At 41.1% G+C, this 27,460-nt stretch overlaps 1 protein-coding gene across 7 annotated transcripts in view; it reads left to right on the top strand.

The window, feature by feature from the left end:
- Positions 1 to 26,693, top strand: part of FN1 (fibronectin 1) — an 81,213-nt gene extending 54,520 nt beyond the window's left edge. For 2 of the 7 annotated variants that reach the window (XM_056111588.1, XM_056111586.1), the window contains 18 exons: positions 1,356 to 1,472; positions 2,134 to 2,298; positions 5,002 to 5,151; positions 5,775 to 5,888; positions 6,717 to 6,986; positions 8,250 to 8,437; positions 9,895 to 9,982; positions 11,104 to 11,280; positions 12,597 to 12,686; positions 12,897 to 13,076; positions 15,236 to 15,325; positions 16,121 to 16,572; positions 17,596 to 17,734; positions 20,320 to 20,484; positions 22,439 to 22,564; positions 23,084 to 23,190; positions 25,551 to 25,667; positions 25,938 to 26,693. In XM_056111588.1, coding sequence (XP_055967563.1) covers positions 1,356 to 1,472; positions 2,134 to 2,298; positions 5,002 to 5,151; positions 5,775 to 5,888; positions 6,717 to 6,986; positions 8,250 to 8,437; positions 9,895 to 9,982; positions 11,104 to 11,280; positions 12,597 to 12,686; positions 12,897 to 13,076; positions 15,236 to 15,325; positions 16,121 to 16,572; positions 17,596 to 17,734; positions 20,320 to 20,484; positions 22,439 to 22,564; positions 23,084 to 23,190; positions 25,551 to 25,667; positions 25,938 to 26,009 — 2,807 coding nt within the window. In that variant the 3' untranslated portion in view covers positions 26,010 to 26,693. The remainder of the gene's footprint in view (positions 1 to 1,355; positions 1,473 to 2,133; positions 2,299 to 5,001; positions 5,152 to 5,774; positions 5,889 to 6,716; positions 6,987 to 8,249; positions 8,438 to 9,894; positions 9,983 to 11,103; positions 11,281 to 12,596; positions 12,687 to 12,896; positions 13,077 to 15,235; positions 15,326 to 16,120; positions 16,573 to 17,595; positions 17,735 to 20,319; positions 20,485 to 22,438; positions 22,565 to 23,083; positions 23,191 to 25,550; positions 25,668 to 25,937) is intronic. The other 5 variants (XM_056111592.1, XM_056111589.1, XM_056111591.1 and 2 more) reach the window with 3 other exon arrangements.
- Positions 26,694 to 27,460: the final 767 nt, after the last annotated feature.

Genomic DNA, 27,460 nt, shown 5'->3' with positions numbered 1-27,460 from the left:
CCAAGAAGGTTTTCATCCGATTTAGGTATTTATGTATTCTTAATTGTTAAATGCTGCTCAGTTTTTTAAATTTATTTTTATAAAGTTGTTCTTGGTTTATTACATTGAATATTCCAACACCTATCTCACCACCATTGCACCTTCTCACCACCATTATTTCCAATTTTCCCAACCACCCCTCAAACCTGCCCCTATAGCAGGGCCTTCATAATTTATTTTATATTGCTTATTATAATTTGCTCGAGCGGGCCCAGTAATAATTTGCTAAAAATGATCCAAAAAATATTTCCTTTTGTATTTCACCATGGAGCCATTAAGCCCTCGTGGAAAAGACCTTAATCCCATCCAGTGTGATATACTACTCCTGATTTATCAGTGGTGCAGAGATGTTGTGTGGCTGCATTTGCAACCGTGCACTCCAGGAATTCGAAAATTGTGGATGGGGTGATACAGCTTGAGTTAAATTTTTAACTGGATGGTGACTTTGGGTGCCCTGGATGACAGAGCCTAGCGCAAGGTTCAGACTCATCTCTGCAATGTGTTGCTCTCTTTTGAGATTCAAAATATTTTTAAAAAAACACTGTTTTAAAGTTTTACTATAATACAGTTATTTGGGAGATGAAGAGATAGTGCAGTGGGCAGGAAGTTGCCTTGCCTGTGGCCAACCTGGGTTCGATCCCTGGCATCCCATGCGATCTTCCAGGAGGGATCCCTGAGTACAAAGCCAGGAGTAAGCCTTGAGCACTTCCAGATATGGGCCCAAAACTAAAACACTAACAACAATCAAAAACAAACAGAACAAAGCAAAACACTATTATTTGAATGTAATAACATTCTTCTGAGGAGACAGATGCTAAAATATTTAGAGGCAAGCTATGTCTTACTATCTATAACTGGATCTCAGATGAACAACTCAAAGACACAGAAAACAGACAAGGGTCATGGTGACCAAAGCAGCAAGTTAGCAAGTCAGAGACAAGAACATGAGTGTTCAAGTGTGTTATTATGTAATTTTTCTCTAGTTTTCATTTTTTTAATTGAAAGTTAAGGAAAAAAATCCTTCAATACATTTGAATCAATATATCTTCGTTAAATTACCTTCTGCCAGAGAGACAATACAGTGGGTCAGGCGTTTGCTTTTCATGGGGCTGAACCAGCTATGGTCCAAAAACCTAAATTAATAAGTACCTAAACATTGTCTCCTTAACCCCTTTCTTTAAATTGTTTCTAATTTTAATTAGCAGTCATCGCTTATAGTTATTTCCATTGTTATGTGATGAAAAATGAGCCATGGGTGAACCTGAGTGTTGGTTGAAACTTATAGATGTGACCACTTTTCCTCTTGTCATTTTTAGTTTCGGATGTTCCAAGTGACCTGGGAGTTGTTGCCTCTACCCCCACCAGCCTGATGATCAATTGGGACGCACCGCCTGTCACCGTGAGATACTACAGGATCACTTACGGAGAAACAGGTGTGACCCCCAAACACTCATTTCCACTCTAGTTCAGGCAGATTCCTTTGAGGGTAGTCTTAGTGTAAAACCAGAATTATAGAGAGCGACAAGGCCACTTAGTGGAACTTTTTCCAAGAACATCCAGAAAATATTGATGCTATAATTAATAGCAAAACCAGGTTTGCCATTAATTATTGTTATTTGTATAATAGATGGGGAATTCTAAAGCTGCCCGGGAGAACAGGTCTTTAATTCACAAATATATTATCAGGGGTGAAAGAGAAGTGATTTGTTTTTATTTTCTTCTTTTTCACTTCTGTATTTTCCTAATCTTTTTTAATGTGGGTATATGCCATGAAAATTTGTGTGAAAGGGAGAGTACTCCCTATGTAAACCTGAATTTAGGATTTACCTTCTTTCCCTTTCTAATTTTGTCTAACTCTGACGTTTTAAAACTGAAGTGTTAAGATAGTATTAGGGGTAAATTTCTCTTGGGTTTTTACACACTAATCGGGGTTTACTCCATGTGTAAATGAATACACTCCACGTGCCCACTCAGGCCCCTTTGTTGTTCTGTTGAATGTGACTTTGATGCTGCTTGCAATGCATTCATTCGTTCATATGGCAACCCCCAAATAAATCTCAGCTCTTCACAATGGATTAATCGATTTTCAAACAGGTGGAAGTAGCCCTGTTCAGGAGTTCACTGTGCCTGGGACCAAGAATACAGCGACCATCAATGGCCTTAAACCCGGAGTGGAATACACCATCACTGTTTATGCTGTTACTGGCCGTGGTGACAGCCCCGCCAGCAGCAAGCCAATTACTATAAATTACCAAACAGGTACCAACTTCTGCTTTGGGGTGACATAGGTGTATTTCCTAAGAATTCGCAATGTCTTCCTGTAAAAACTCTCTGGAGGGGGACAGCCAGGGGTGGCCCTGACGCCGCCCAGGTTTGCGGGGGTGGGGGGGCACTCGCCCAGCCATGGTGGCCCGGGTCATGGGGCAGACAGTGGAGGAAATAAGGGCCAAGCCCGGTCGATTGATCAGATGTCGTTTATTCCATTCTCCCCATGCGCCTGCCCCAGTCTCTCTGAGCCTCCCATTCTAGTCTCCACTGCCTCTCATTCCCGTCTGCTCCTGTCTCTCCCGCTCATCTCTGCACTCCATCTTGCTGCTTGGGTTCTCTCTCTCCATGTGTTTCCTCCTGTATTTTTCTTCTGCATTCTTCTCTCTGTCCCCCTTGCTAGCCTCTCCATGGTCCATCTTGCCGCCCTGGGCTAACACTGCACCTAGTCAGGTAGCAAAATCAACGTAAGAGAGTCCTTCCTGAGGGCCCACCAGGTTCAAAGGAAACACCACCTGAGATATTCCAAAGTCCTTCCTGACTGCCCAAGGGCAAAATACCTCCTAAGGTGTTTTTCTCCTTTCCTCCGTCCAATAACTCTATCAGCCTCTTAATACTGGTTATTTTTGTATGGACACAGTAAGAGATACCATTGAGGCTTGTAGAGCAGCTCTCCTGAGAACATCTTGCTACAGACTCAGACTACTGCGCTCAGGCCAGATTAATCATTCCTTGCAGGGTCTGAGTCTAGTTATTACCTTTTGAATCATGACAGCATTTATCCATGGCCAAGCTCTTAACTTATAGTTAAGCATTATGGCACTTTGGCCAGGCCCATCTCGATGCCAGGGTAGCATGTAGTTTACCGCTTGCCCTAGTTCTATCTAGTCCCGAGTCTGGACCCTACTTTTGGGGGTGCTAGGAAGAAAGGGGAGCTGAGGCTTAAGTGAGAGAACAGATGCCCAGGAGGAAAATATCACTGAGAGTCACATTACAAAAGCATTACATATAAAGTCTTCTTATGTCCATACAAAAAGGACATTGCTCTGAATAAACTATGCAAAGAACTTAGGGAGAAGAGAAAAATAATACTTACAAGTCAACAGAGCACAAAGAAATAAGTTATAAACAAACATGGAGGAATGGGAGTACTGTGATGGGAGCAACCCAATAAACCTAAACTACCTGAGACTATGAAGGAAGGACAAAAACAGTGTTATCCTACACTTTCCCAAGGTATTTTGCTCATTGAGGAATTAATGTTCTTTTTCTTTTTCTTTTTTTAATTTAATTTTTATTATTGAGACATCATGAGGTACAGTTATAGACTTACAAATTTTTGTGCTTGGGTTTCAGTTATACAATGATCTAATAATACCCATCCCTCCACCATTGCCCATTTTCTACCACCATGGGTTCCAGTATCCCTCTCACCCCTCATCCCCCCACCCCACCCTGCCTCTTTTGTTCTCTCTCTCCTATTGGGTATTGTGGTTTGCAAAAGCGGCATTGAGTGGCAATCATGTTTGGTCTATAGTCTACTTTCAGCATGCTTCTCCCACCCTGGGAGGGTCCTCCCAACATCCTTTATTTGGTGCCCCCTTCTCTATCTGAGCTTCCTTTTCTCCTAGCATGTGTGGCTGGCCTCCAAGCCATGGAGCAAACCTCCTGGTACTTATCTCGGGACTCTTGGGTGTTAGTCTTCAATTTTGTTACTTTATGTTCCCCAGATGAATGCAATCTTTCTCTGTCTATCCCTCTCTTTCTGACTCATTTCGCTTAACATGATACTTTCCATGTAGTACCACTTGTATGTAAATTTCATGACTTCATCTTTTCTAACAGCTACATAATACTCCATTGTGTAGATGTACCAAAGTTTCTTTAACCAGTGTTCTGGGGCACTCGGGTTTTTTTCAGATGTTCTTTTTCAAATAAAGTGAAGTGACTTTACTGGTGCTGCAGCTAACTGGGTATTTAACCAAATATAAAAGGATGTATCCCTGAGGACAGGTTTTTTTTTCTGTTATATTAATTTCTCAGACACATATGCTTAGAGAAAGCTGGCAAACTTTGTTGTAAGCCCACTTACCAAGCATGCTGTATGGAAGGAAGGACATGGGAGCAAGAAAATAATTCTTGAGCCTTTATCTCTCCTTTTAAAAGCTGGAGCGATAGCACAGCAGGTAGGGCATTTGCCTTGCATAGGGATGACCCGAATTCGATTCCTCCATCCTTCTTGGAGAGCCCAGCAAGCTATCAAGAGTATCCCTCACGCACAGCAGAGTCTGGCAAGCTCCCCATGGCATATTCGATATGCCAAAAACAGTAACAAGTCTCACAATGGAGACGTTACTGGTGCCCGCTCGAGCAAATAGATGAACAGTGGGAGGACAGTGCTAGTTCTATTAATTGCATTTCATTTGACTATGATAGAAATCGACTTAAAGGATGTTCAGTAAGTTTTGTTATCTGAATGACTGAATGAGCTGATAATGGAAGATGACAGAATATATTTTCTGTAGGTGTGGGCCTCCCTCCTCTAAATTTTCCTGTGTTTCTGCAAAAGAAACTTCTGGAGAAGGGACTAGCCCCGAGAGATCATTTAATAGGAATCAGAATTGAAGACAAGGAGGTATCCAATATGGGCCTCCCAGACTAGGACTTTATTGGGTTCTCCTTGTTTTTTATTTGTAGACATTGACAAGCCATCTAAGATGCAAGTGGTCAATGTTCATGACACCACAATTACTATCAAATGGTTACCTTCAAGTTCCCCTGGCACAAAATACAGAGTGACGGTTGAGCCGAAAAATGGCTCAGGACCTGTGAAAACCTTAAACACAGGTAAGCTATCCTACACACACATTGGATAAATACGGTAGGACTAAATGATAAGCTTTTTCACAGAAGTGCCCACCTTGCTGTGAAGACCATACATTTTATGTCAGATGTCAGAGACGTTTAATTTGTGAATTTAGGGTCAAGGTTAGTATTAGCTTTCCCTGCACAGTAGAATGTTTAGGATCAAGGTCTTTCTGATTTTTTACATGCATAGCTCTCTTTGGTGGTGTAGACATGTTAAATTATGGGATCCGTGTTAGTGCTTTTATCATATAGCCCCACACAGACACTTAAAATTCTTTTGCATTTATTTGTATATTGAATAGCTGTAGCTTAAGATCCTAAGATAGTATTGTGAAGTAACTTTTCATATTTTTTTCAGAGCAGTATTATCCATTGTAGGCAGCATCATATTCAATTTTTGACTATTCTTTTATGAGACTTTACTTCAGCATAGTAGTTTGTCTGAGTAATGAACTTATTTGTCCAAGAAAAAGCCCTTGTCCAACTCCTCCATATTTTTGTGAAAAGTTTTCAAATAACAAATCCACTCAACATTTTCTACAAAGCTCTCATGGTTGCTTGGCTGACATTAATGCTACATTTGCTTTTCATGACTTTTACAGATCAGACAGAAATTACTGTTGATGGCTTGCAGCCCGCAGTCGAATATGTGATTAATGTCTATGCACAGGGTCGGAATGGAGAGAGCCAGCCCCTGGTTGAGACTGCAGTGACCAGTAAGTAATACATGCCTCTTTTCTAATTTCAAAGTGAAGTTATATTCTTAAGTATCTGATTGCCCTCTGTATATCTTTTATCATTATATATAATGAAAAACAACTTTGTTTATATGCATCTTGAGCTGGCCCTTTGTACATTTTCCTTCTTGGTGCCCAGCAGTGAACAATTAGGGTAGGAAGTTGCAGAATACAGTTGGCTAGTTGCTGTGCTTAGAATATCTCTTGCTCAAATGGCCTCGGCAAAATCTTATTTGCCTATAGCAAATCTACAAAATATTTTGCTAGGACCTTCTTTTCTATGACAGGATGGTAAAGTTGATCAAGTGTGTCTTAGGCAGCTACTATGTTTGAAGCATTTGGAAGACAATGTCTGGACCATATGTCTAAGAGAAACGCAAAAAAGAGGAGTTAAAGATTGTAGTAGTTTGTGCACTAACATTGAAGATCAACTTTACCACTTCCAAGGTATAGAAAATGGAGGTCTATGAGACTAACTTCACATTGCAAAAACAAATCTTGGTAGAATGAACATAAATGAACATAAATAAATGAACATACATAAATCCTCCTTCTGAGGACATTTTGAGGGGGTTCTCCACCCCTCCCGCACACCTATGTTCCAATAAATAAAGTGACAATAAATACTTGCAAAACCCTCCAAGAAAAGGAAACAAGGGTCTCAGTGATTCTCTATGTAATAGTGGGTTAATTGGGATTTAATTCCTCAAAGAAAATGGTATCTGCAAACTGCTTTGCATCTTATAAAAATTGCTTTTTTCACAACTTGCTTTTCGCGTAACCTCTTACCATTAATTTGCCTAACAGAAATTGATCGCCCCAAAGGACTGACATTCACTGATGTGGATGTCGATTCCATCAAAATTGCTTGGGAAAGCCCACAGGGGCAAGTTTCCAGGTACAGGGTGACCTACTCGAGCCCTGAGGATGGAATCCATGAGCTAACCCCTGCACCTGATGGTGAAGAAGACACTGCAGAGCTGCGAGGCCTCAGACCGGGTTCTGAGTACACAATCAGTGTGGTTGCCTTGCACGATGATATGGAGAGCCAGCCCCTGATTGGAACCCAGTCCACAGGTATATCGTTGATTGCACCACCAGGCACCCCAGGGAGCTGCAGCACTGTGCCTTGCTGAATGAGATCTTCTTTATCTGATTGTCGATTCCCGGTTGCCAGGGGTTCAAAACAGGAAAAGGAAAACAGCGTTTCTATGAACAGGCTCCCTCTTTAAAGAGGAAGAGTTAAGAACCTTTAGAGCTTAGGTGATGTTCAGATAAAGTCCAATCAAAGATTTTGAAATAGCTTGGCTTATCAACAAGACCAGGATGTGAGACATTGAGAGATAATACTGAAATCATGGATTATTTCTTAAGCTTTGACTCTGTGGTTCTGCTCACTGTGTAGAAAAGAAAGGAGTTTGTCGTCCTAAAGCTTACTCAAAAAAAAAAGGGGGGGGAGCCCAAACTGGGCCCTTTTGTAACAGCATGATTCTGAAAACATGTGGATAAGAGCTCTTCTCTCTGGATAGTATCAAGTGCTGGGTGTGTCGTTTGCTTAAAGGGTTGCAAATCAGACACACAGGAGACAGTTGGCAGGACAAATGCTTTCCACAAGGCTCTAGCCTCTTGTGCTTCGTGTGTGGAGTGGAGTGGAATGCTAAAGATGTGTCCTTGTGACAGCATAACCCCTGGAGGTGACAATCTGTATTATTGCCCTTCGCTTCTCTTTCCTGCTTCTGTTGTGAGCCAGTTTTCTTCTTCTGCTGCACCACAGAGAATTCTTCAAATTTAGCAGTGATATTTGCCGTGGGGTCTGAATAAAGAGAATATGAAACATAACTCTGACTTTGAGGGGATGGCGTCCTCTGTGAAATGGTTTTCCATACCGAGTTAATTTATACAGGTGAAGGGCTATGACTCCTCTCTTCACACAAATGGAAAATCAATCCGAATGGCCAATAAGCCAAAAGTGAAGTTTATTTTTTTTGTAAATTTTTAAAGAAAAAATAAACGAACAACAACAACAACAAAAAACACCCTACTTTCAAAAACCTGAAGTCACAGAGTTCTGGTCATTTCCCCAAGTATTTCCAATGGTTCTAAACCTTTGGTGAAACTAAATCACCCACACCATCACAACCCCTTCCCTTCCACACACTGCCAGAAAAAAATTCCTTCATTTTGCATTCCCTGCTGTGCTTTCTTCTACTGAATCTTTGCACAGCCAGGAACCCACCTAACCAACCAGAAAACCAATCTATTCTACTCTTTGGAATTCACCGTATCTCCCATTGCCCCATTTCTGACAAGATAACTTCTAATCAATGACCATCCCAACAGCTATTCCTGCACCAACCAACCTGAGGTTCTCTCAGGTTACACCCACGAGCCTGACTGCCCAGTGGACCCCACCTGACATTAAACTCACCGGATACCGCGTGCTAGTGACTCCCAAGGAGAAAACTGGACCAGTGAAAGAAATCAACCTTGCTCCTCAGAGCTCCTCTGTGGTCGTATCAGGACTCATGGTAAGAAGTGATCTTTCACTGGAATAAAGGTCATATCCTGCGCAGTTTCAGGTGATGGGAATGGAATGTATGATAAACCCAGTTGGGTTCTTTGCTCTGCCATCAAATACTTCTACTGGGATTTTATCTTTTATTTTTTATTATTTTAATTTGTTATTAGTGAATCACCGTGAGGTACTGTTATATACTTACAAATGTTCCTGCTTGCATTTCAGTCATACAATGTTCGGTTATTCATTCCTCTACCAGTGCCCATTCTCCACCACCAATGATCTCAGTATCTCTCCCTCCCCTCCCCCCCGCCCCCCCTCCACACCTCTGTGGCAAGGAACTCCCTTTTCTTCTCTCTCTCCTTTTGGGTATTGTGGTTTGAAATTGAGGTATTGAGTGGCCATTGTGTTTGGTCTATAGTCTATTTTCGGCAGCTCCCAACCCGAGTAGGTCTTCCCAGCACTCTTTACTTGGTGTTTCCTTTTCTATCTGAGCTGCCTTTTTCTCTAGCATGTGAGGCCAGCTTCCAAGCTGTAGGGCAAACCTCCTGGTCCTTATCTCTACTGTTTTTGGGTGTTAGTCTCCTATTCTTTTACTTTATATTCCACAGATGAGTGCAATTTTTCTATGTCTGTCCTTCTCTTTCTGACTCATTTCACTTAACATGATACTTTCCATGTTGATCCACTTATATAGCTACATAGTATTCCATTGTGTAGATGTACCAGAGTTTCCTTAACCAGTCATCTGTTCTTGGGCACTTTTTTTTTTTTTCAGATTTTGGCTATTGTAAACAGTGCAGCAATGAACATACAAGTGCAGATGTCATTTCTATTATACTTTTTTGCCTCTCCGGGGTATATTCTCTACTGGGATTTTAGATGTAGCAGAATTCCTTTATGTTGACCTGAGCTTTGCTAAGACTCTCTGGGACAGAATTTTATAAAGCGCTTTGGATTTCGCACAGCTCTTTGAATATATTCTGTTTATTTAAATAAGTTGTAATGTGTGTTGGCACAACATTTTCTGTGCTCCAGGGCTGAATGCGTGAATCCGCTTGAGTTATGTACTTTCAAGCTCTTGCCAGGGACTATTCTTGTTTGTAATAGCCCACCATGCCCCAACCTTCATTAAATATGAGAGGTGAATGCAGAAAACATAGTTGGGTACCAGCTGATGTGACGTCGTAGCTTACCTGGACTTAATTCCAAAATCATTTTTCAAAACTCTGCTTGATTTGAATATGTTGTTAATCAACTGCAGTGTAAGAATGAGATTAGTTCAGGGTTTTACAAGCCTGTCTGTCTGTTTGCCTCTCTCTCTCTCTCTCTCTCTCTCTCTCTCTCTCTCTGTCTCTTTCTCTCTCTTTCCCTCTCTCTTTCTCTCCCTCTCTCTCTCATAACCACTATGTGTTTCTAAAGCTCAATCCCCAGAAGATCACATGCTAAAGTGTCCTTGTTTTCTAGGAGGGCACCAAATACGAAGTGAGTGTTTATGCTCTTAAGGACACTTTGACAAGCAGACCAGCTCAGGGAGCTGTCACTACTGTAGAGAGTAAGTATTCAAATGTTTGAGTATTAACACAAACTACAGAGAAACCATGCTAAAAGAACAGTTAGTGATTTTCTAGATCACTAAGTTAAGAAGAGAATAGTTCCCCATTTAGAAATGGATTGACTTGCCCAATTTTTGAAATCGGACCACAACCACCTTTTATGTTCCTCCAGAAAACGGTCTACAAGCACTTAAAATAGAATCACATCATAATGTGATAATGTTATGTACTAACATCAGCAAGTAGTTTGTACTCTACTTAATAGAATCTGTTTTTGTAGAGTTAAATTTGGGGAGGACATGTCGTATGCTATCAGTGTATGTTATCAGTGCAATAAGTAGCACTGTCCTCCCGTTGTTATCGATTTGGTTGAGCGGGCCCATTAACGTCTCCATTGTGAGACTTGTTGTTACTGTGTTTGGCATATCGAATACATCACGGGTAGCTTGCCAGACTTTGCCATGTGGGGGAGATACTCTTGGTAGCTTGCCGGGCTCTCCAAGAGGGGCAGAAGAATCGAACCCAGGTCAGCCAAGTCAGCTGCATGCAAGGCACATGCTCTACCCGCTGTGCTATTGCTCCAGCCCAGTGCAATAAGTACTGGACACAATTGGGCCTGACTCTAGCTTTTGGTCCTATTGACAACTCACAGTATTCTCTTTCAGAACTTACATAACTGCTATCACCACCTCTTCTGTGAAATGGCACCTTCTATAAAACAACACTGCATTTTTTGAGAGAAGTTCTGACCCACTCAAAAATGAGACAGTGCTGGCAATATATTTGTATTATTGCTGATTGGCTGTGTTATAACTCCTCCTCTTGTAATTTAAATTAATTAATTTGTCAATTATTGAGGCATTTGTAGATACTAATAAGTCAGTCTTGAAAACCACTGGTAGTATCTGTAAAGCTTTTCAGATCTCCAAAAGGAAAAGTCTAGAGGTAAGCATTTTTTTTATTTCCTGCTACTGTAAACCTTTCTCTCCGACCGCCATAGGACATTCCTAGTCATGTGCAAAAATAGATGCAGTTGGTATAACATAAAGTCACATTGTTAAACTATCCAAACTTAGGTGTGCGCCAGCTGTCACTAACCTCCTGCTGTGATCCCGTACAGATATCAGCCCTCCCAGAAGGGCCCGTGTGACAGATGCCACTGAGACCACTATCACCATTAGCTGGAGAACCAAGACCGAGACCATCACTGGCTTCCAGGTGGAAGCTGTCCCAACAAATGGCCAGAGTCCAATTCGGAGAAACATCAGCCCAGTTGTTAGAACTTACACCATCACAGGTCAGGAAACTTGCTACCTAATCACATTTGACAAACATTATTTGCAATGGAAATTCACTTTTTAGTTCTTTTATCACATTGTATGGTTCTGTTTACTTTCACTTCTGGCTTTAAAGTCACATTTAGCAGTACTTATTGGCTACTCCCAGCATAGTGCATGGTGCACTCCTAATGGCTCTCAGAGGGTTGTGAGGTTCTAAGGATCCAACCCAAGATTTCCACATGCAAAGTATGCATGCCAGACCATAGAGCTCAGTCCCAGCTAGCTATAGTTTATAAAAATTTATTTTCAGGCTAAAGAGATAGCTTAATGCACATGCTTTGCATGCAGGATGCCTGGGTTTAGTCCCTGACTCTGGACACTGCATAGACCCACGAGTACCTCCAGGGATGATCCCCAAGCTCTGAGCCAGGCTTGTCCCTAGAATAAAACAAAGCAAGAACTTCACACCATGCTCCAAAATTTGTGCTGGTGAATGACTGATTTCATACGTTTCCAAGGGAAATGACCTAAATTAAGTTCCATTCATCAAGTTTGATCTTGCAATGGGCCCTTTCTTGTGAGGGGGAACAAAAGAAAAACAAACACTACATTTATTTTATTTTTTCTGGTTCTTTTTTGTTTATTCTTTGAAATTTTTTTTAACTTGAATCACAGTGAAATACACAGATTCTTCATGATTGGGTTTCAGTCATATAATGTTCCAACATCTGTCTGTTCACCAGTATACATTTCCCACCGCCAATGTCCCCAGTTCCCCCCTCTATGGCAGACACCTCCCACCTCCCTCTTTCTCTTTCTCTGTTTCTCTGTTTAGAAGCAATAGAAATTAGCTGATGTTGAGGATTCTGACCTAGTAAGGCACAATTAAGTTTGCAAAAGTCAAAGCCATTCCTGAATAAATATCAACGGTATAGTCAGAGAATCCTCTATGTCTAGATCAACTTAGGTCCTTTTGAGATGTCACATTCTCATTCCACTTCCCAGCCAGTAAAGATATGCTTAGGCTAAGGTGCTAAGGAAAACATATTCTGAACGTGGCATCAGCCCCTCTTACTTGGAGAGCATCTCACAAACCATTTCGTGTTTTCAATTTTATTTTCGCCACCGTCTGGTATGTGCCTGTGATTTTCTTTTGCACTGTGTTTCTCATTAGCAGCCGATAACAATGGTCTGACTTATTGTTCAAATCTGAACCACTTCTGGGTCTGTATAAATGCCAAGTTGTAGAAGAAGCATGATTATTGCAGATGAGCGTGGACATTGTGCTAATTTGCTCAAGAGCCAATGAAAATCATCTCTTCTTATTTGGTAGGTTTACAGCCTGGCACTGACTACAAGATCTACCTGTATGCCCTGAATGAGAACTCCCAGAGCTCCCCTGTGGTCTTTGATGCCTCCACTGGTAACTATACTCTGTTCTGAGAAATGCCATCAATTTGTATATCATCCTCATGGGCATCTGAGGGCATTGAGGACTCCAGTGCTTTGATATTCTGCATCATACTGAATCTTTCGTAGAACTTGCAGATCCTCTACATCTCGGGTTTAGGCACAGCCAGCGGGCATCATTTTCTAGACTGCTTACTTAGACTTAACTTTTTTTCCTTTTTAGCCATCGATGCCCCATCCAACTTGCATTTCCTGGCCACCACAACCAACTCCCTGCTGCTGTCTTGGCAGCCACCAGAGGCCAAGATTACCGGCTACATTATCAAGTACGAGAAACCTGGCTCAGCGCCCAGAGAAGTGTTCCCTCGCCCCCGGCCTGGAGTCACAGAGGCGACTATTACTGGTATTGTTGCTTCTAAGCTGCCCTCCTCCCCAGAACTCCTGAGGAGACACAGAGTGCTTAGTAGAGTCTTTACTGTCTTTCTGTCTTTAATCGGACACCATGAAAATAAAAAGCTTCCTTTCTGAAAGCATTCTTAGGATAAGAGCTAGGAGGAGCTATAGCACTCAAGATACTCAAAAGCACGGTGGGTGGTAATATAATAATTTTATTGCTGTTACAATGGCCGAACTAGAATCTTTTTTTCATCTGCCATTGGTCAAATACAGTTCTAAAAAATGGTGTATATATATTTTTTGGGGGTGGGGGAGAGGTTCATATAAGCATTGCTCAAGAGGTCTCGGACTCTTGGCGATTCTCTGTCAACTGGGCTGGTGGTTCAATGCAAGGGCACAAGGATGCAGTGCTGCTTGGGCAAGCCCTGCAGTGCCAGGGTTGATCCGGGCCACCCCTGTAGTGCTCATGGCCCCTAGGACTGCACTTGGCAATGTTCAGGGAACCATGTGATACAGAGGATCAACTCAGGGTCTACTGCATGCAAGGCATGTACCTTAACCCTTGTACTATCTGGTCTGAAAAAATATTATATACATATATTTTTTGACAATCTATATGACAATATTTTTTAAATTTTTATTAGTGAAACACCATGAGGTACAGTTGTAGACTTACAGTTTTTGTGCTTGGGTTTCAATTATACAATGATCAAATACCCATCCCTCTACCAGTGTCCATTTCCCACCACCACGGATCCCAGTATCCCTCCCACCCCCCACCCCCACCCCCATTCCACCCTGCCTCTGTGGCAGGGCATTCCCTTTTGTTCTCTCTCTCCTTTTGGGTGTTGTGGTTGCAAAAGAGACAATGAGTGGCAATCATGTTTGGTCTATAGTCTACTTTCAGCATGCTTCTCCCATCCTGGGAGGATCCTCCCAATACCCTTAAGTCAATTAGTTGGAATTCTGTCTTCTTACTCAGCTCCCTCTTAGAAGATGTGTCCAGTGTCTTCAATGTCCAATGTCACAGAGTTTGTCTTACACAGTCATTCCCCACCAGCCCTAGTGGATAGAAGCTCTGGAGTGGGAAGTAAGAGTTACTCATTTGAATGAGAAAGAGCACAAGTTACTGTAAATAGTACTTTTGTCTAAAAGATTTTTGGTTTTGTTTTTCAGCTTTGTATAGGGTAACATCTGACCTCTGAAATACTCTAGATTATTTAAATACTAGAGTTCTTAGAAACCTTCTTTAGGAACTTTGGGGACAGGTTGGAGAGATAGTACAGTGCGAAAGATGCTTGCCTTGCATGTCACTGAACTGGGTTCAATCCCCGGTACCCTGTATTGTCAACCAAGCCCAGCCAGGAGTGATCCTTGAGTGTAGAGAAAGGAGTAAGCCCTGAGTACCACTGGGTTTGGCCCCCAGAACAAAAAATATCAGTATGGAAGGAAGTGAATTGCTTATGTACTACTGGGATCACATAGTGATTGGTTTGGCGTGTCTTGCTAATTAACCATTTAGTCTTTCAACTAAAATCCATGTAAGTTCTCTGGTATTAGTGCCCGAAACCCTGTTATTAATAGCATTGTATATCATGGTGCCTAAATTAAAAAAAAAAACCCAAAATGCTTGATGAATACAAACTACAGTGAATGTTTCTTAATTTATATTCAACTGTTTGTAGATGTTGTTGAATTTAAAAAAAAGTAAATAAGTACATATTAAAAGAATAATCATGGAGGCTAGCGAGATAGTACAGGGGTTAGGGTACATGCCTTTTGGGATGACCCTCACAACATTGCATGCATCTTCAAGCCCTGCATTCAACCATCCAGTCAGCTTGGCCAAGAGTTGCCCCCGTGCCCACTTGGGAGCCATACCCCTCAAATAAAACCAAAATAATACTTAGGATAAGTTAGCATATAGGTGCTTCCACAAATGTTAAATTTGGTAGTGAGATTATTCCTTTGTTAAATGGCCATCATCTGTCTCATATTTGGGTATTTGTGGGAAAGTAGTGAAGTCACTTTCACCATTCAAGACCTTCCTTTTCAATGGCCAGCAGAGATACGATGCTTGTTTCCTGGTATTGTCTGCTGAGGTCAACTCCATTTGACTAGCTGAGCCCTCAGCCCTAACGTGGTGATGCTCCGTGCCCTCCCCAGGTCTGGAACCAGGAACAGAGTACACAATTCATGTGATAGCCCTCAGGAACAACCAGAAGAGTGAGCCTCTGATTGGAAGGAAGAGGACAGGTAAGAATGTCTTTGGGTCACAGAGACACAAAGTTTCTCCATGTTTTGATCCATTTTTAATGAAACTTTTAATTTCTAACAGCAGAGCATAAATGTTGGACTCTTTGATCACAGGATAACTACACTTAACATGTGTAGTCTTCAGCTATACTTTTTTTTTTTTAAGCCAGTCAATATCTAGCCCTTTACAAAACAGACAGATCTTAAAATGTAAGAACAAAGTTACCATCATTAACATTAAAGAATGTTTTAAGAAATCTTGGTTTCTGGAACCGAATCATGTCTGCCTTTTTCGTTCAACTTCAGTTTCATTGAAGAAAGCACTGTATTTATGCCAACATTGATGTACTTTTAAGTGCATGCTTGCTATTTCAAATTTTGAACAAATATGTAGTGGAACTTCTTGAATTTTACTGCAGATGCCATCTTTGGTGGTCTGCTTTTTAGACCTAATATGTGATTCTCAAATTAAAAAAAAAAAGCTACACATTTGCAAATCTCGCTTTCATTAATTGGTGCAGAGGTTGCTTCTGTGGGGCTCAGCAGTTTCAAGCTTTGTGTGTATGATGCATTCATACCAACACTTTTTTCATTCTAAATCCTGAAGAAATCTTTCAGAGAAATCATGAAGATTTCTTCCTGGGGGGGAAAAAAGTGTTCTGTGAGCTCAGGACTGAAGCTTTTGATCTGATTGATACAACAGTCCATATTGCCTGAATTGATGATGATCACTGCTGTTCTTTCTGGAAGCTTAATGCGCGCTTTGCTTTTTTGGCTCTGACCTCTTTCGGCTAGATGAGCTTCCCCAACTGGTAACCCTTCCACACCCCAATCATCACGGACCAGAGATTTTGGATGTTCCTTCCACAGTTCAAAAAGCTCCTGTGAACCGTAGGCCTGGGCATAACAATGGAGATGGTATTCAGCTTCCTGGCACTTCTGACCAACCCAACCACATTGAACAGCAAAGTCTGTTGGAGGAGCATGGTTCTAGGCAAAGAATGCCCCCCACCATGGCCACCCCTCAGAGGAACAGGCCAAGACCCTATCCACCTAGTGTAGATCATGTACCTGGGATAGGCGGAGACCAGCACCGCATCCAACCTGATCTTGTTGGACACAACCAGAATGCCTCTTTTGGACATGAAGCTCTCTCTCAGACAACCCTCGCCTGGCCCCCGTCCGTTGGTACCTCCGAATATATTATTTCGTGCCATCCTGTTGGTAATGATGAAGAGTCCCTCCAGGTAAATTGTTTTCTTCACTTCTCATGGGACAGCTTGAAAAGGAACAAGTTAGGTAACTGAAGTGACCAGAGCACAGGTGTGAAGCAGTTTTTTCCTCTAGAACCTCGAGGAAAGGTGGCAGGTGGCAGGTTGTTGGCTGAACGCTTTCATCTCAGTATAGGTCTGCTTAGGGGGAGGTACCAGAGTGAGACACTAGCTTTGATTTAGAAGAGAGAATGAGACCATTTCTATTCAGACACTTGAGATGTCTTAGAAACACAAAGAGCCTGTCTTGAAGAAAAAGAATGAAATATTCTGCCCACATCACATTTGTCTGAGAAAAGCTGAGACACTTGCAGATACTTTAGAGTCTGTCCTTGAAGAATCCCATTATCTATGATATGTCTTTGGAGAAAGAACTTCGGGGAAGCTGTGCATAGTAGCTCTTTGTATGTGATTGATTTTCTTAACTGAAACTCCGTTTCTCTAATTTGTCCTGCTGGTACCGATTTTTATTGTGCGCACTTATTTTTAGAAAGTGGCAGAACTTTTAAAACGGATTACACTGCGGAAGATTTATGAGTTGAGATGAGTTTGAGTGTTTTGCAGTTAAATGAACTTGAGATCTTGCTGTAGAGTTTTCAGAACCCCGTGTTGGGGTAAGATGCCACCTTGTGCAGGATAAATGTATGCCCGATAGAACATAATGTCCTTGTTTTATGAGAAGCAGGCGTGACCAGTGTGTCCAGGGGATACTGTGAATATAGTAGAAGGGTGGGGGTCAGTAGAATAATAAATGGATGTCTGGAAATTAGGGATTACTTAAATAGGTTTTGGCAGGAAAATCTGGTGGATTAAATGATGGCTCACCACCCTTGTTCTATTTCTCTTCTTAGTTGATGGGGACCCTTAAATCCTCCCTCTGTATTTCTCTCCCTTTGCTTTCTTTACATAGAGTGGGTTATTCACAAAAGGATAGGAATGCTATGTCGATGTCTCATTATAATACTTTCTCCCTCACTTTGGACGCGTCAATAATTGCAGTTCCGAGTTCCTGGAACTTCTACTAGTGCCACCCTGACGGGCCTTACCAGAGGGGCCACCTACAACATCCTAGTGGAGGCTGTGCAAGGCCAGAGGAAGCACAGGGTCCGAGAGGAGACTATTACCGTGGGCAACAATGGTATGTGAATTCTGGGTCATTCTGCACAGGCTCTTCGGAGGACCGCATGAGAGCATTCTCTAGTGATTGGTTGCTATTGTCTGTTAATCTTTGGGAAACAATGCCAGAAAGTAAATTAGCTGCTCAAAATGATTTTTCTCTCCTACTATCTGAGTATCTTTGTGAAGTGTATTCATCAGGGGCTGAGGAGAGAGCTCAGTAATAGGATACTTGGCTTGCATATATGAGGTCCTAGATTTGATTTGCAGCATTTTTTAAAAAAAACTAACAAATAAAAAACGTTACCGATCCGAATCTCAGAGATATCATAATAGGCTGGGAGCGGCTTTAAAACTGAGTCTCTCTGCTGATGAGAGCTTGAGTAGATGGAAGGCACAACTCTTTCTTCCATCCGCTTCATTCTCAGCCCTCTGCCTCTCCCCACATTGCTGTGGAGTGATTCTGAAGGACCGAGATGCATTACCTATAACAGAACTCCGGGGCCAGCAGAAATTAAGACAGCTGGGTTTTGTTCATGGTATAAAATGCTACCAGAATAGTCCATTTCTGTTCAAAGAGCTCTTATTTCAATGTCATTTCAATTTCTTCTTCTTTTTTTTTTCTTCTGATTACACAGATTCAGAAACCTCAATAGAAGCGTTAAGTGGCCATTAACCTTCTTTGTAACAACTAGGAAGTGCTTTTAAACCTGGTATTACCTGGCTTTTCAACCTGTAGACTGCTAAAGAGCCACCAAAAAAACGTGCACTGCACTGTCCTCCCCTTGTTCATCTCTTTGCCCTCGCTGGCCCAGTAACATCTCCATTTTGAGACTTGTTACTGTGTTTAGCATATCGAATACATCACAGGGAGCTTGCCAAGCTTTGGCCGTGCAGGCGAGATACTCTCGGTAGCTTGCCTGGCTGAGGAAATAATTACAACTCTGAGTCTTGAATCATCCAACCAAAGGGTTTCATAGTCCAGATCAGCAGAGAGTGCTAAGCTCTGTCTCTAACACGTGACTGCCTCTCTTCCTGGGGTCACTTACTTAATCTCGGCCTCCTTTTCCACTCAGTAGATGGCTGTACTGTTTTCCATGCATAAGCATCTGAGAATTAAGGAGTTGAGATTATTATGTGCTTGCCTTATTATAGTTCTGCTATAATGCACATCGTTTGCCTTTTGTCGTTTTTACTGGTGGAACGATGTATGAAAGAAACTGTCATGAGCACTAAGGTATTTTTGTGCTTTCTCACATAATTCCATGCCCCCCAAAAGATTCCATCTCTATAACTCAGTCAAGTAGAATTTTTAATTTCTATTTTTAGAGTATCGAAACCCTTAGTTGCAGTATCTAGTCCTTTCATTTTTCTTTCCAACTCCTTATTCCCAGAAGCTGTATTTTGCATTCTGGTTCTCCTGACTTGACACATTTCAGATTCTTCAAATGTTGTTTCTTTTCAAAGTGATACCTTTAAAATATAGATCCTTCCCATACGTATTGCTTTCAAGCTTTTGATGGTTGTACTCTAAAAAGAAAACTATACAATGGGATTTACAGTCATAATGAATTACTTTATTTAATTTTTAGAGACTAACTTGACATGTGCTTTGTTCACTTGGATCATTTTAAAATATGCTTTCCCAAATCATAGAGACCCAAATCTTAGGGAACACAAAAAAAGTCTATTAATCATTCTTAATTTAACATCTCCTGTCCCTCCCTTTTACTTGAAGCAGTTGATTGTACTGATAAAATTAAGAAGTTCTGTTATTATGATCATACCAAAATCTAGGAACTTTGTGTTGTAAAAATCCAACAATGAAGGTAAAGGTGACATTACAGTGTTACATAAAAAATGCTATGAATTTTTTACTAAAAAATAGGGGTGACCAGAGAGTTAGTTCAATGGCTTGAGAGCATACTTTGTGTGTTAGAGGCCCAAGGTTCAAGCCCTTCCCCATATGGTTCCTGGACCACCACCAGGACCAACTCTTAAGCACAGAATCAGAAGTAGTCCCTTAACATCCTCTGGGTGTGGACCAAAAAACAAAACAATAAAGGGAAGAATGATGCTTAATATCTATTCTTAATTATGTATGGACAATAAACCAGTGTTTTAAATGCCTGATATGCTAAAATCTTCAAAAGATCCCTAGATGGGGATGTTTTCTATCCCCATTTCACAGATGAGGAGAATAAGGCAGAGAACTGTTAAATAGCTTAAAGTCACCCTAGCACTTCTGGCCTGTGCATGTCACTGAATTTCCTCACTGATTTCCTAGTTTCAATGATCTCAAGATCCATTTCATGTTTTATAACCTAGATTTACCAGAAGTGATGGCTTTGGTTTTTTTCCCTTTTAGTACTTAGGATAAATCTGAAATATATTCTCCTTTTAAAAGACTGTAGGAAATATCCCCTGGTCTCTCTGAGTACTGTTTGAGTAGCTGGTGCATTTGATGGAAGTATATGAATGCTTCCTGATGCAACTAGGATTTTAATTTAGTTTTTGGCTGTCATTATGTATGAGAATATTGCATTTTTCTTACAGTCCAATAAGATGTCTTTTTCTTGCTTTCCTCCCTTTTCTTTTCTCATGTAGTAGAACAAAGGCAACCTGAACTGACGGAAGACTCATGCTTTGACCCCTACAGCGTTACCTATTATGCCATTGGAGAGGAATGGGAGCGAACGTCTGAATCTGGCTTTAAGCTCTCGTGCCAGTGCTTAGGCTTTGGCAGTGGTCATTTCAGATGTGACTCATCTAGTGAGTAGCTTGCTTTATCCATCTCTTCCAGTTCCATGCATTCATGCAACAAGCCAGCAAAGCATGTTTGGCGAGCAGAGGTGCTTCCAAACATGGAGCAAATGAAGGAGACCCCTTGATTCATAGTAATATTTTGCATCATAGAAAAATGATGGGAAATTCTACTTATTGAACATGGCTTCATTTCAAAGATTGTATGTCTATAGAACTGTTTATTAAGATTAAGTCCTTGAGGGTGATAGAACTTAATTTTTTTTTCTGGTAAATGAATTAAGTCAAATTCTTTAGAGTCAGGCACAATGGAGATCAGAAATGAGAAAACATCTCGTTTAGTATTGAGTAGCCTCATAAAATATATATGTATGCTCAGTGTTATTCTCAACAAACCTCACATAAAAAAATCTCGTAATTCACACACATCACAATAATCTCATGTGATAGTTAGATCCTAATAATACAGAAAGGATGAAGAATCCATTTGTAGATCATTAAAAATCAGCTCCAGTTGAAAAAGATTGATCTTGAAATTCTAAAGCCTCATGTGATGGCTAGAACATTATAATTCAGAGAGTATGGAGAATCCATTTATAGATCATTAAAAATCAACTCCAGTTGAAAAAGATTGATCTTGAAATTCTAAACAGCTCTTAATGTTTTTGATTATTTTCTAAAATACTCTTCAAATCTACTTATTATGATTTGTGATTTAGTGTTAATACTCACAGAACTTTGGTTCGGGCTATGTTTTTAGGAAAGGTGGTTATTGTTGACAAATAGCACATCTTCATAGGTGTTAACCATTATGCCTTATAAACGCACCTTCTCTAGACTTGCAAAAACTCTTTTTGGGGAACCAAAAATGTAGTCGATTTTTTTTAAGTTTTCAAGGTATACTCATATCACAGTAAGTGGTTTAATTAAAAGAATGTAAAAACAATTTATATACCTCAATGTAGATAACTCTGCTTGATCATTGAAAAATGGACAGACAGCAGAAGCATTAGATGCTTTTCAAGAATTATGATTTTAACATTTGACACCAATTAAGTGACTCTTGATTTCTTAAACTGAACTCCTTCTAAGACTGTATAAGTATTACCTATGTAAGTACTTATACAACTGTGGAAGCATAGCTATACATTTTTATATAAATCATATAAAATTGATTTATATGATTCTTTGGTTCAGTTTATATAGTCTTTGCTTAAAAGACATTGTAATTTTAATGCCTAATATTTTTCCTTAAAATATAAGGAATGACTGACTTGTTGGTAGAGTGGGAGAAGTAGCATAGACAAGCTGGTGTGTGTATTCTGTTTGAATGCAAACTCAGCCATTAGAAGTCATTCTTGTGCCTACGATCAGAGAATTGTTGATGATTATATATCTTTTGAGACCAGTCTTTTGAGAACCAGTAATTTATATATTTTTTCTTTTGATGTACAAGATAATGTTTTTACTCATTTTGGTTTACCAAAATAGGCAGTGGCATGCTGAACCATCTAATATATATATATATATATATATATATATATATATATATTTGGCTATTGTGCTATTGATTGCACTAGCTGATATCCAGGACCCTTGCACTGAAGTGATGTTTCATTTATCTATTATCTATTCCTGAAAGACTATTCAAATCCTACTGCAGTTTTTGACAAGTTCAAGCCTTAATAGTGAGAATTCAAACAAAGGTAATTAGCTATTCTTGCAACAGGATGATTGTGGTATGCATCAGATCTTAAAATAGCCTAGCAAGTATTAAATGGTCAAGATGACTTCCACCCACTAAAGACATGCTTTGTCACAGGGATCGTGAGGGTTCACTTTCCTTGCCTTCCAGTTATGTGGATCTAAAATCCTGTGGGCTGTCTTAGTACCTCAGGCACTCTCTGTCCGGAGTTTGAACACACTGATAACATTTTGCCCGTGACACTGTCCCCACTCGCAGAATGGTGCTATGACAATGGTATTAACTACAAAATCGGAGAGAAGTGGGATCGCACTGGAGAAAATGGCCAGAAGATGACCTGCACTTGTCTTGGAAATGGAAAAGGAGAATTCAAGTGTGATCCTGGTATGTGGCCATGGATTTTTAGTGACTTATTAACCACTCATCCTTTCATTGCTGAGCTGTAACTCACTGGCAGAAGTGGCCGGAGACTCAGGTTCCCATAAGGAGTGAATAACTGGGTTTGTTCATCTTTTTGACTTGGGAGAGCAGAAAGCCAGCTTCAAAAATGAAGCATGATTTAATGTTATTACCGAGCACCTCTGGACACTTCTGATCAGAGTACTTTCACTGTAATTGGTAGTGACTGTTTAAAGAGTTTAGTTTACTAGTCCTTGACTCAACTTTTAGACTAGAGTCTCCATCCTCCCATAGAATCACTTCCAGTTCACTGGATTTCAATTTGGGGAGCACTACCCTATTTTGGAATAACTCACTTACAGATCATGCCCTTTCATCCACATGTGGATCTGGGGCTGTGATGATCCAATGTGAGGAGAAAAAGCAGGCCCACATGTTCCCTAGGGGGCATCTATATTATTGTTTTCAGTCTCTTATGTGCTTCTGGCTTGTTCCTCTCTGTAGATGAGACAACCTGTTATGATGACGGGAAGGTATACTACATAAAAGAACAGTGGCAGAAGGAATATCTCGGTGCCATTTGCACCTGCACGTGCTTTGGAGGCAAACGGGTAAGACCTGATGTCAGGCTCCCTGCAGCTTAGATACCATAAAGGAGAGACTCTTGCACTGATAATCTTTATTAAGCATTGTGTGTGTGTGTGTTTCATGTGGCAGCACCCAGATGAAACTGTGAAAAAGATAAAACTGTGAAAATAACTCCTTTCCTGCTGCTGACATAAGGCTCCTGAATTCTCATTCTCAATTCGCCTTCTCGCCAACCTCTGTCACTCTTTCTCCCCTACTATATTCAGGCCTTTTATCCTTCAACAACTGTGTTGAAGGCTGGGTAGCACTGGGCCTGGAACTGCATCCTTCTTTTTTATATATATAAAATTTTTTATTTTATAAGGTAGTTCACAGTATTTGATTACATTTAAATATTCAAACACCAATCCCACCACCATTATACCTTCCCACCACCATACTTGGGATGTTTCCATCCCAAGCCCAAGCCCTGTCCCAAAGCACAACTAAAATAATATATTTTGTATTGTTTGTTATGAAAAACTGCTGAAAATGCTACCAAAAAATATCCATCGAGGAAACTGTGAAGATTGTTCTATTTTGGCAGGAGCCATTCAGACCTTCTTTAGGATATCACTAACATGTTGTTAAAGGTTGAGTGATGTGAACTTTTTATATATATATCTGAAAATATATATGCATATATATATACACATACATACATATTTCCCTCTATGATTGGTTGTCTACTCTTTGAACTCTGTCAACTCTTGGAGAATGGGTAGGGAGTGTCTTATGACGTGTCGCACGGCCGTGAATCCTGAGAGAAGCTATGGGCAGGTGCCCCTGTTGCATGATTGCTAAAGAAGTCTCACAGTAACCCAGAGCATGCCGTCTCTTAGGAACCTTTTCTCAAACCACAGACTCCTGCTCTAGTTCTAGCCCCCTGCTCAAGGATATGAGACCAAGAGAAGAACTGAGAAATGGTCTTGCCTCTTGATCATCTCGTTGGAAACATGACAGTGGCATGCACTGAAACTCAGGCTAATTCTGGGCACTTCTCAGTGGGTCAGATAAATAACAGTTCCTAGGTCATTGGAATCAGCAGGAAAGATTTACGCAAGAGAGAAGCTGCCAGGGGTGTAGTATGGTTCAAATTTGGTTAGAGGAGAAGAGGAGGCAGAAGCAACAGAAGGAGCACTAGAGCGAGTCTCTCGAAAGAGGATGAGTGGCCCAGACAGGCTCCAGTGAGACAACCCTAGTCTGGTATGTCAAGACAAGCAATGAGATGGGAAGAAAGGAGAGGGAAAACCAATCGGGGACACCCTTAGAGGTTCATTATATAAGTCAGTACACCTCAACCCTTTCTGATATGTGCCCCCAACTCAATATAATAAAGTTTTTATGCCTGATTCCCTTGTAACTCATACACACACACACATACTACACACACACACACACAGACACACACACACACACACATATATAGTCTCCAGGGTAGGACTGTGTCCCCTGCAGTGGATGGAAATTAGTGTGGTGTCCTTCTGCATGGCAAGGGCCCTGCTCCCCATCTGACACAAAGGAAGCATAGTCCATCAGCTTGTTCCCATTTCTGTTCTACAGGCCAGAGACTATGGGAGTTAGGCAGGGAGTGTCGAGGTGCAGTGTCCTGAGGTCACTCAGCAGCGGGTAGGAAGTTTAAACCACCAACAGTTCCTTACATGCATCTCCTGCTCCTGAGCAAGTCATTCTCCATCTTATTTCTTCCCCTGTAAAACGAAGGTAGTTGTACAAGGGGGCTCAAGCCTCTTTTAAAAGCTCTAGCATAAGAGCAAATGCTGTATTATTTGGAGTCAAAGGCTAGCCAGGGAAGTTGCGACCTAAGTAAGTGAAAGTAAGGTTTATTTGGAAAGGAAGGTTGAGAAAGCCATGATCGGGGCCGGAGCCATCGTACAGCGGGTAAGGCATTGCCTTGCACATGGCCGACCTGGGTTCAATCCCCAGCATCCCTGAGCAGGACCAGGAGTACTTCCTGAGTGCAGAGCCAGGGTTAACTCCTGGCAATACTCAAGCCGTGATCTCTGGATGAGAATGGACTTGTTATCCTTCATAATGAAATTATCACTGGATTCTTGGTAAACCAGAGAATAAAATGGTGGAAGCAAGATTTAAAAAAAAAAAAAAAGGAAGGGAAGAGAGGGCATTTCAGGAAAAGTGAAGACAAGCAGCTTTAAGATATGCGTAAGAAGCCAAAATGTATTCTCTGGATTCTGAGTGCACTAGACCATCTCCTCAAAGCTCCCCGGCTGATTGCTTAAATCCTGCCAGTCACTCAGGGCTGCGATCCCTCTGTAACACCCGCAAGGAGGGTCAACCCCACTTGACTTCCTGCTTCTCCTCTCAGGGCTGGCGCTGTGACAACTGCCGCAGACCCGGGGTAATTGACTCTGGCACCGAAGGCTCCCCCGGCTACTCTTCAAATCGGTACTTGCCGCCGAGATACGACCAGAACACCAACACTGTAAGTGCATTCGTGACCCCCAAACACAAACAGGTACATAGCAGGGTGTGTCTCTCTTCTGCATGAGCCCCAATTTTAAGAAGGTCTTCATAGACTTCATAGGTCTTCATTGGACACCTCTTAGCTTTCTACTTTATAGTTAGGTTGTTTCCAGATGGTTCCCTATCCAAGTTATTATTTCCCTCCCCCACCCTCTCCCCCACAACACACACACCCTGGGCTGTACTTGACTGAAAAGCATCACTACTAATTTCTCTTCTATTTTCACAGAATGTCAACTGCCCGATCGAGTGCTTCATGCCTTTAGATGTGCAGGCTGACAGAGATGACTCCCGAGAGTAGGATTTCCAACCCAGAGAAGCAAGCAAGGCTCTCTGGGCAAGACCCATCCAAACTGGAGTGACATTTAGCGGACCCCAGCTTAGATGTTTGTTTCTTTCTTATGCCCTATGCTCTGGAGTAACTCCTCCAGCTTCAACTTGACTCACAGTTTCTCCAAGTATCACCCTGGGAGTGTTTGAGGGGGCGGGCAGTCCATGGCCGGTTTTGTTCTGAAGTCTTTCCGGACTGTTCAGTATTTGCAGTGAAAGGATTCGAACTTGGTAAATAGGAGCGACAGGAAAACAGACGCCATCCGTGATGCAAAATGAATGAGAATGGTATTACCAAACTAAGTGGGAAAGTTATCCAGACACTTCTGCTTCCTCTTGACTTTTTGGCCCGCACTATTGTAGGAACAGCTTGTCTTTGTCACTGTGATATTTAAAAAAAAAAAAATCCACAGTACTCACTTTTTCCAAATGATTCTATTAATTGCCTAGAAATATCTTTCTCTGACCTGTTATTTATCAATTTTCCCAGTATTTTTATATGGAAAAAAATGTATGGAAGACACTTGGTATGCAGTGGGTAAGAGGAATTTGGTATAATTATGGTTGGTGATTATTTTTTATACTGTACGTGCCAAAGCTTTACTACTGTGGAAAAACAACTGTTTAATAAAAGATTTACATTCTACTACTTGGATATCACGACTTTTTTTTTTTATAAAGACACATGGGAAAAAGTAATATAATCCTCATGAAAATTCTTTTCTTTTCCACTCAGCAAACATTTGTAAACCGCTGATGAGCACAGCTCTGATTTGTGGTGATTTAAATAGAAGAATTTCTAAGTCTGTCCCTACAAAAACACAGATTCATTCTTGCAATTTCATCTCTTCCATAACGGAGGGAGTTTTATGCTTTCTCCGAAAACAGATTTAAGGAGACTCAAATATATATTTAACCTGTTACCTTCAGAGGCGGAATCCATCTTGACTCATGCTCCTGTAACCATTATGTTGCCTCTCACCCTCCCAACTCCTTTCCTTCCTTCATTTAATAAACATTTATTCAAGGAGAATACCTGAACGAAAAAGAAAAATGACAAAGATGTGAAAACAACTAGGGTAATATAACAGAGTTTTGTCACAGAGAAACCAGGTGGCTTTAATATCCTAAAGTTTTCCTCCTGGTTCACTGGTTCACAACAAAACAAAAGTCACACTGAAACTGAGCCACAGTGTATAAAATGGAATGCTGAAAACTTAGCATCCTGTGGTTTTGCAGTCTTAATTATGTGGGTCTTCTGGCTCAGATGCATTTCCCCGATGGAAGTCAAACATGGAGCCTGGGGCTGGAGCGAATAGCACAGTGGTAGGGCGTTTGCCTTGCACGTGGCCGGCCTGGGTTTGATCCCAGCATCCCATATGGTCCCCTGAGCATCTCCAGGAGTAATTCCTGAGTGCAGAC

This window comes from Sorex fumeus, unplaced genomic scaffold, assembly GCF_029834395.1.
Source record: "Sorex fumeus unplaced genomic scaffold, SorFum_2.1 ptg000014l, whole genome shotgun sequence".
NCBI classification, from domain to species: domain Eukaryota; kingdom Metazoa; phylum Chordata; class Mammalia; order Eulipotyphla; family Soricidae; genus Sorex; species Sorex fumeus.
This window is presented reverse-complemented; position numbering and strand designations above follow the sequence as displayed.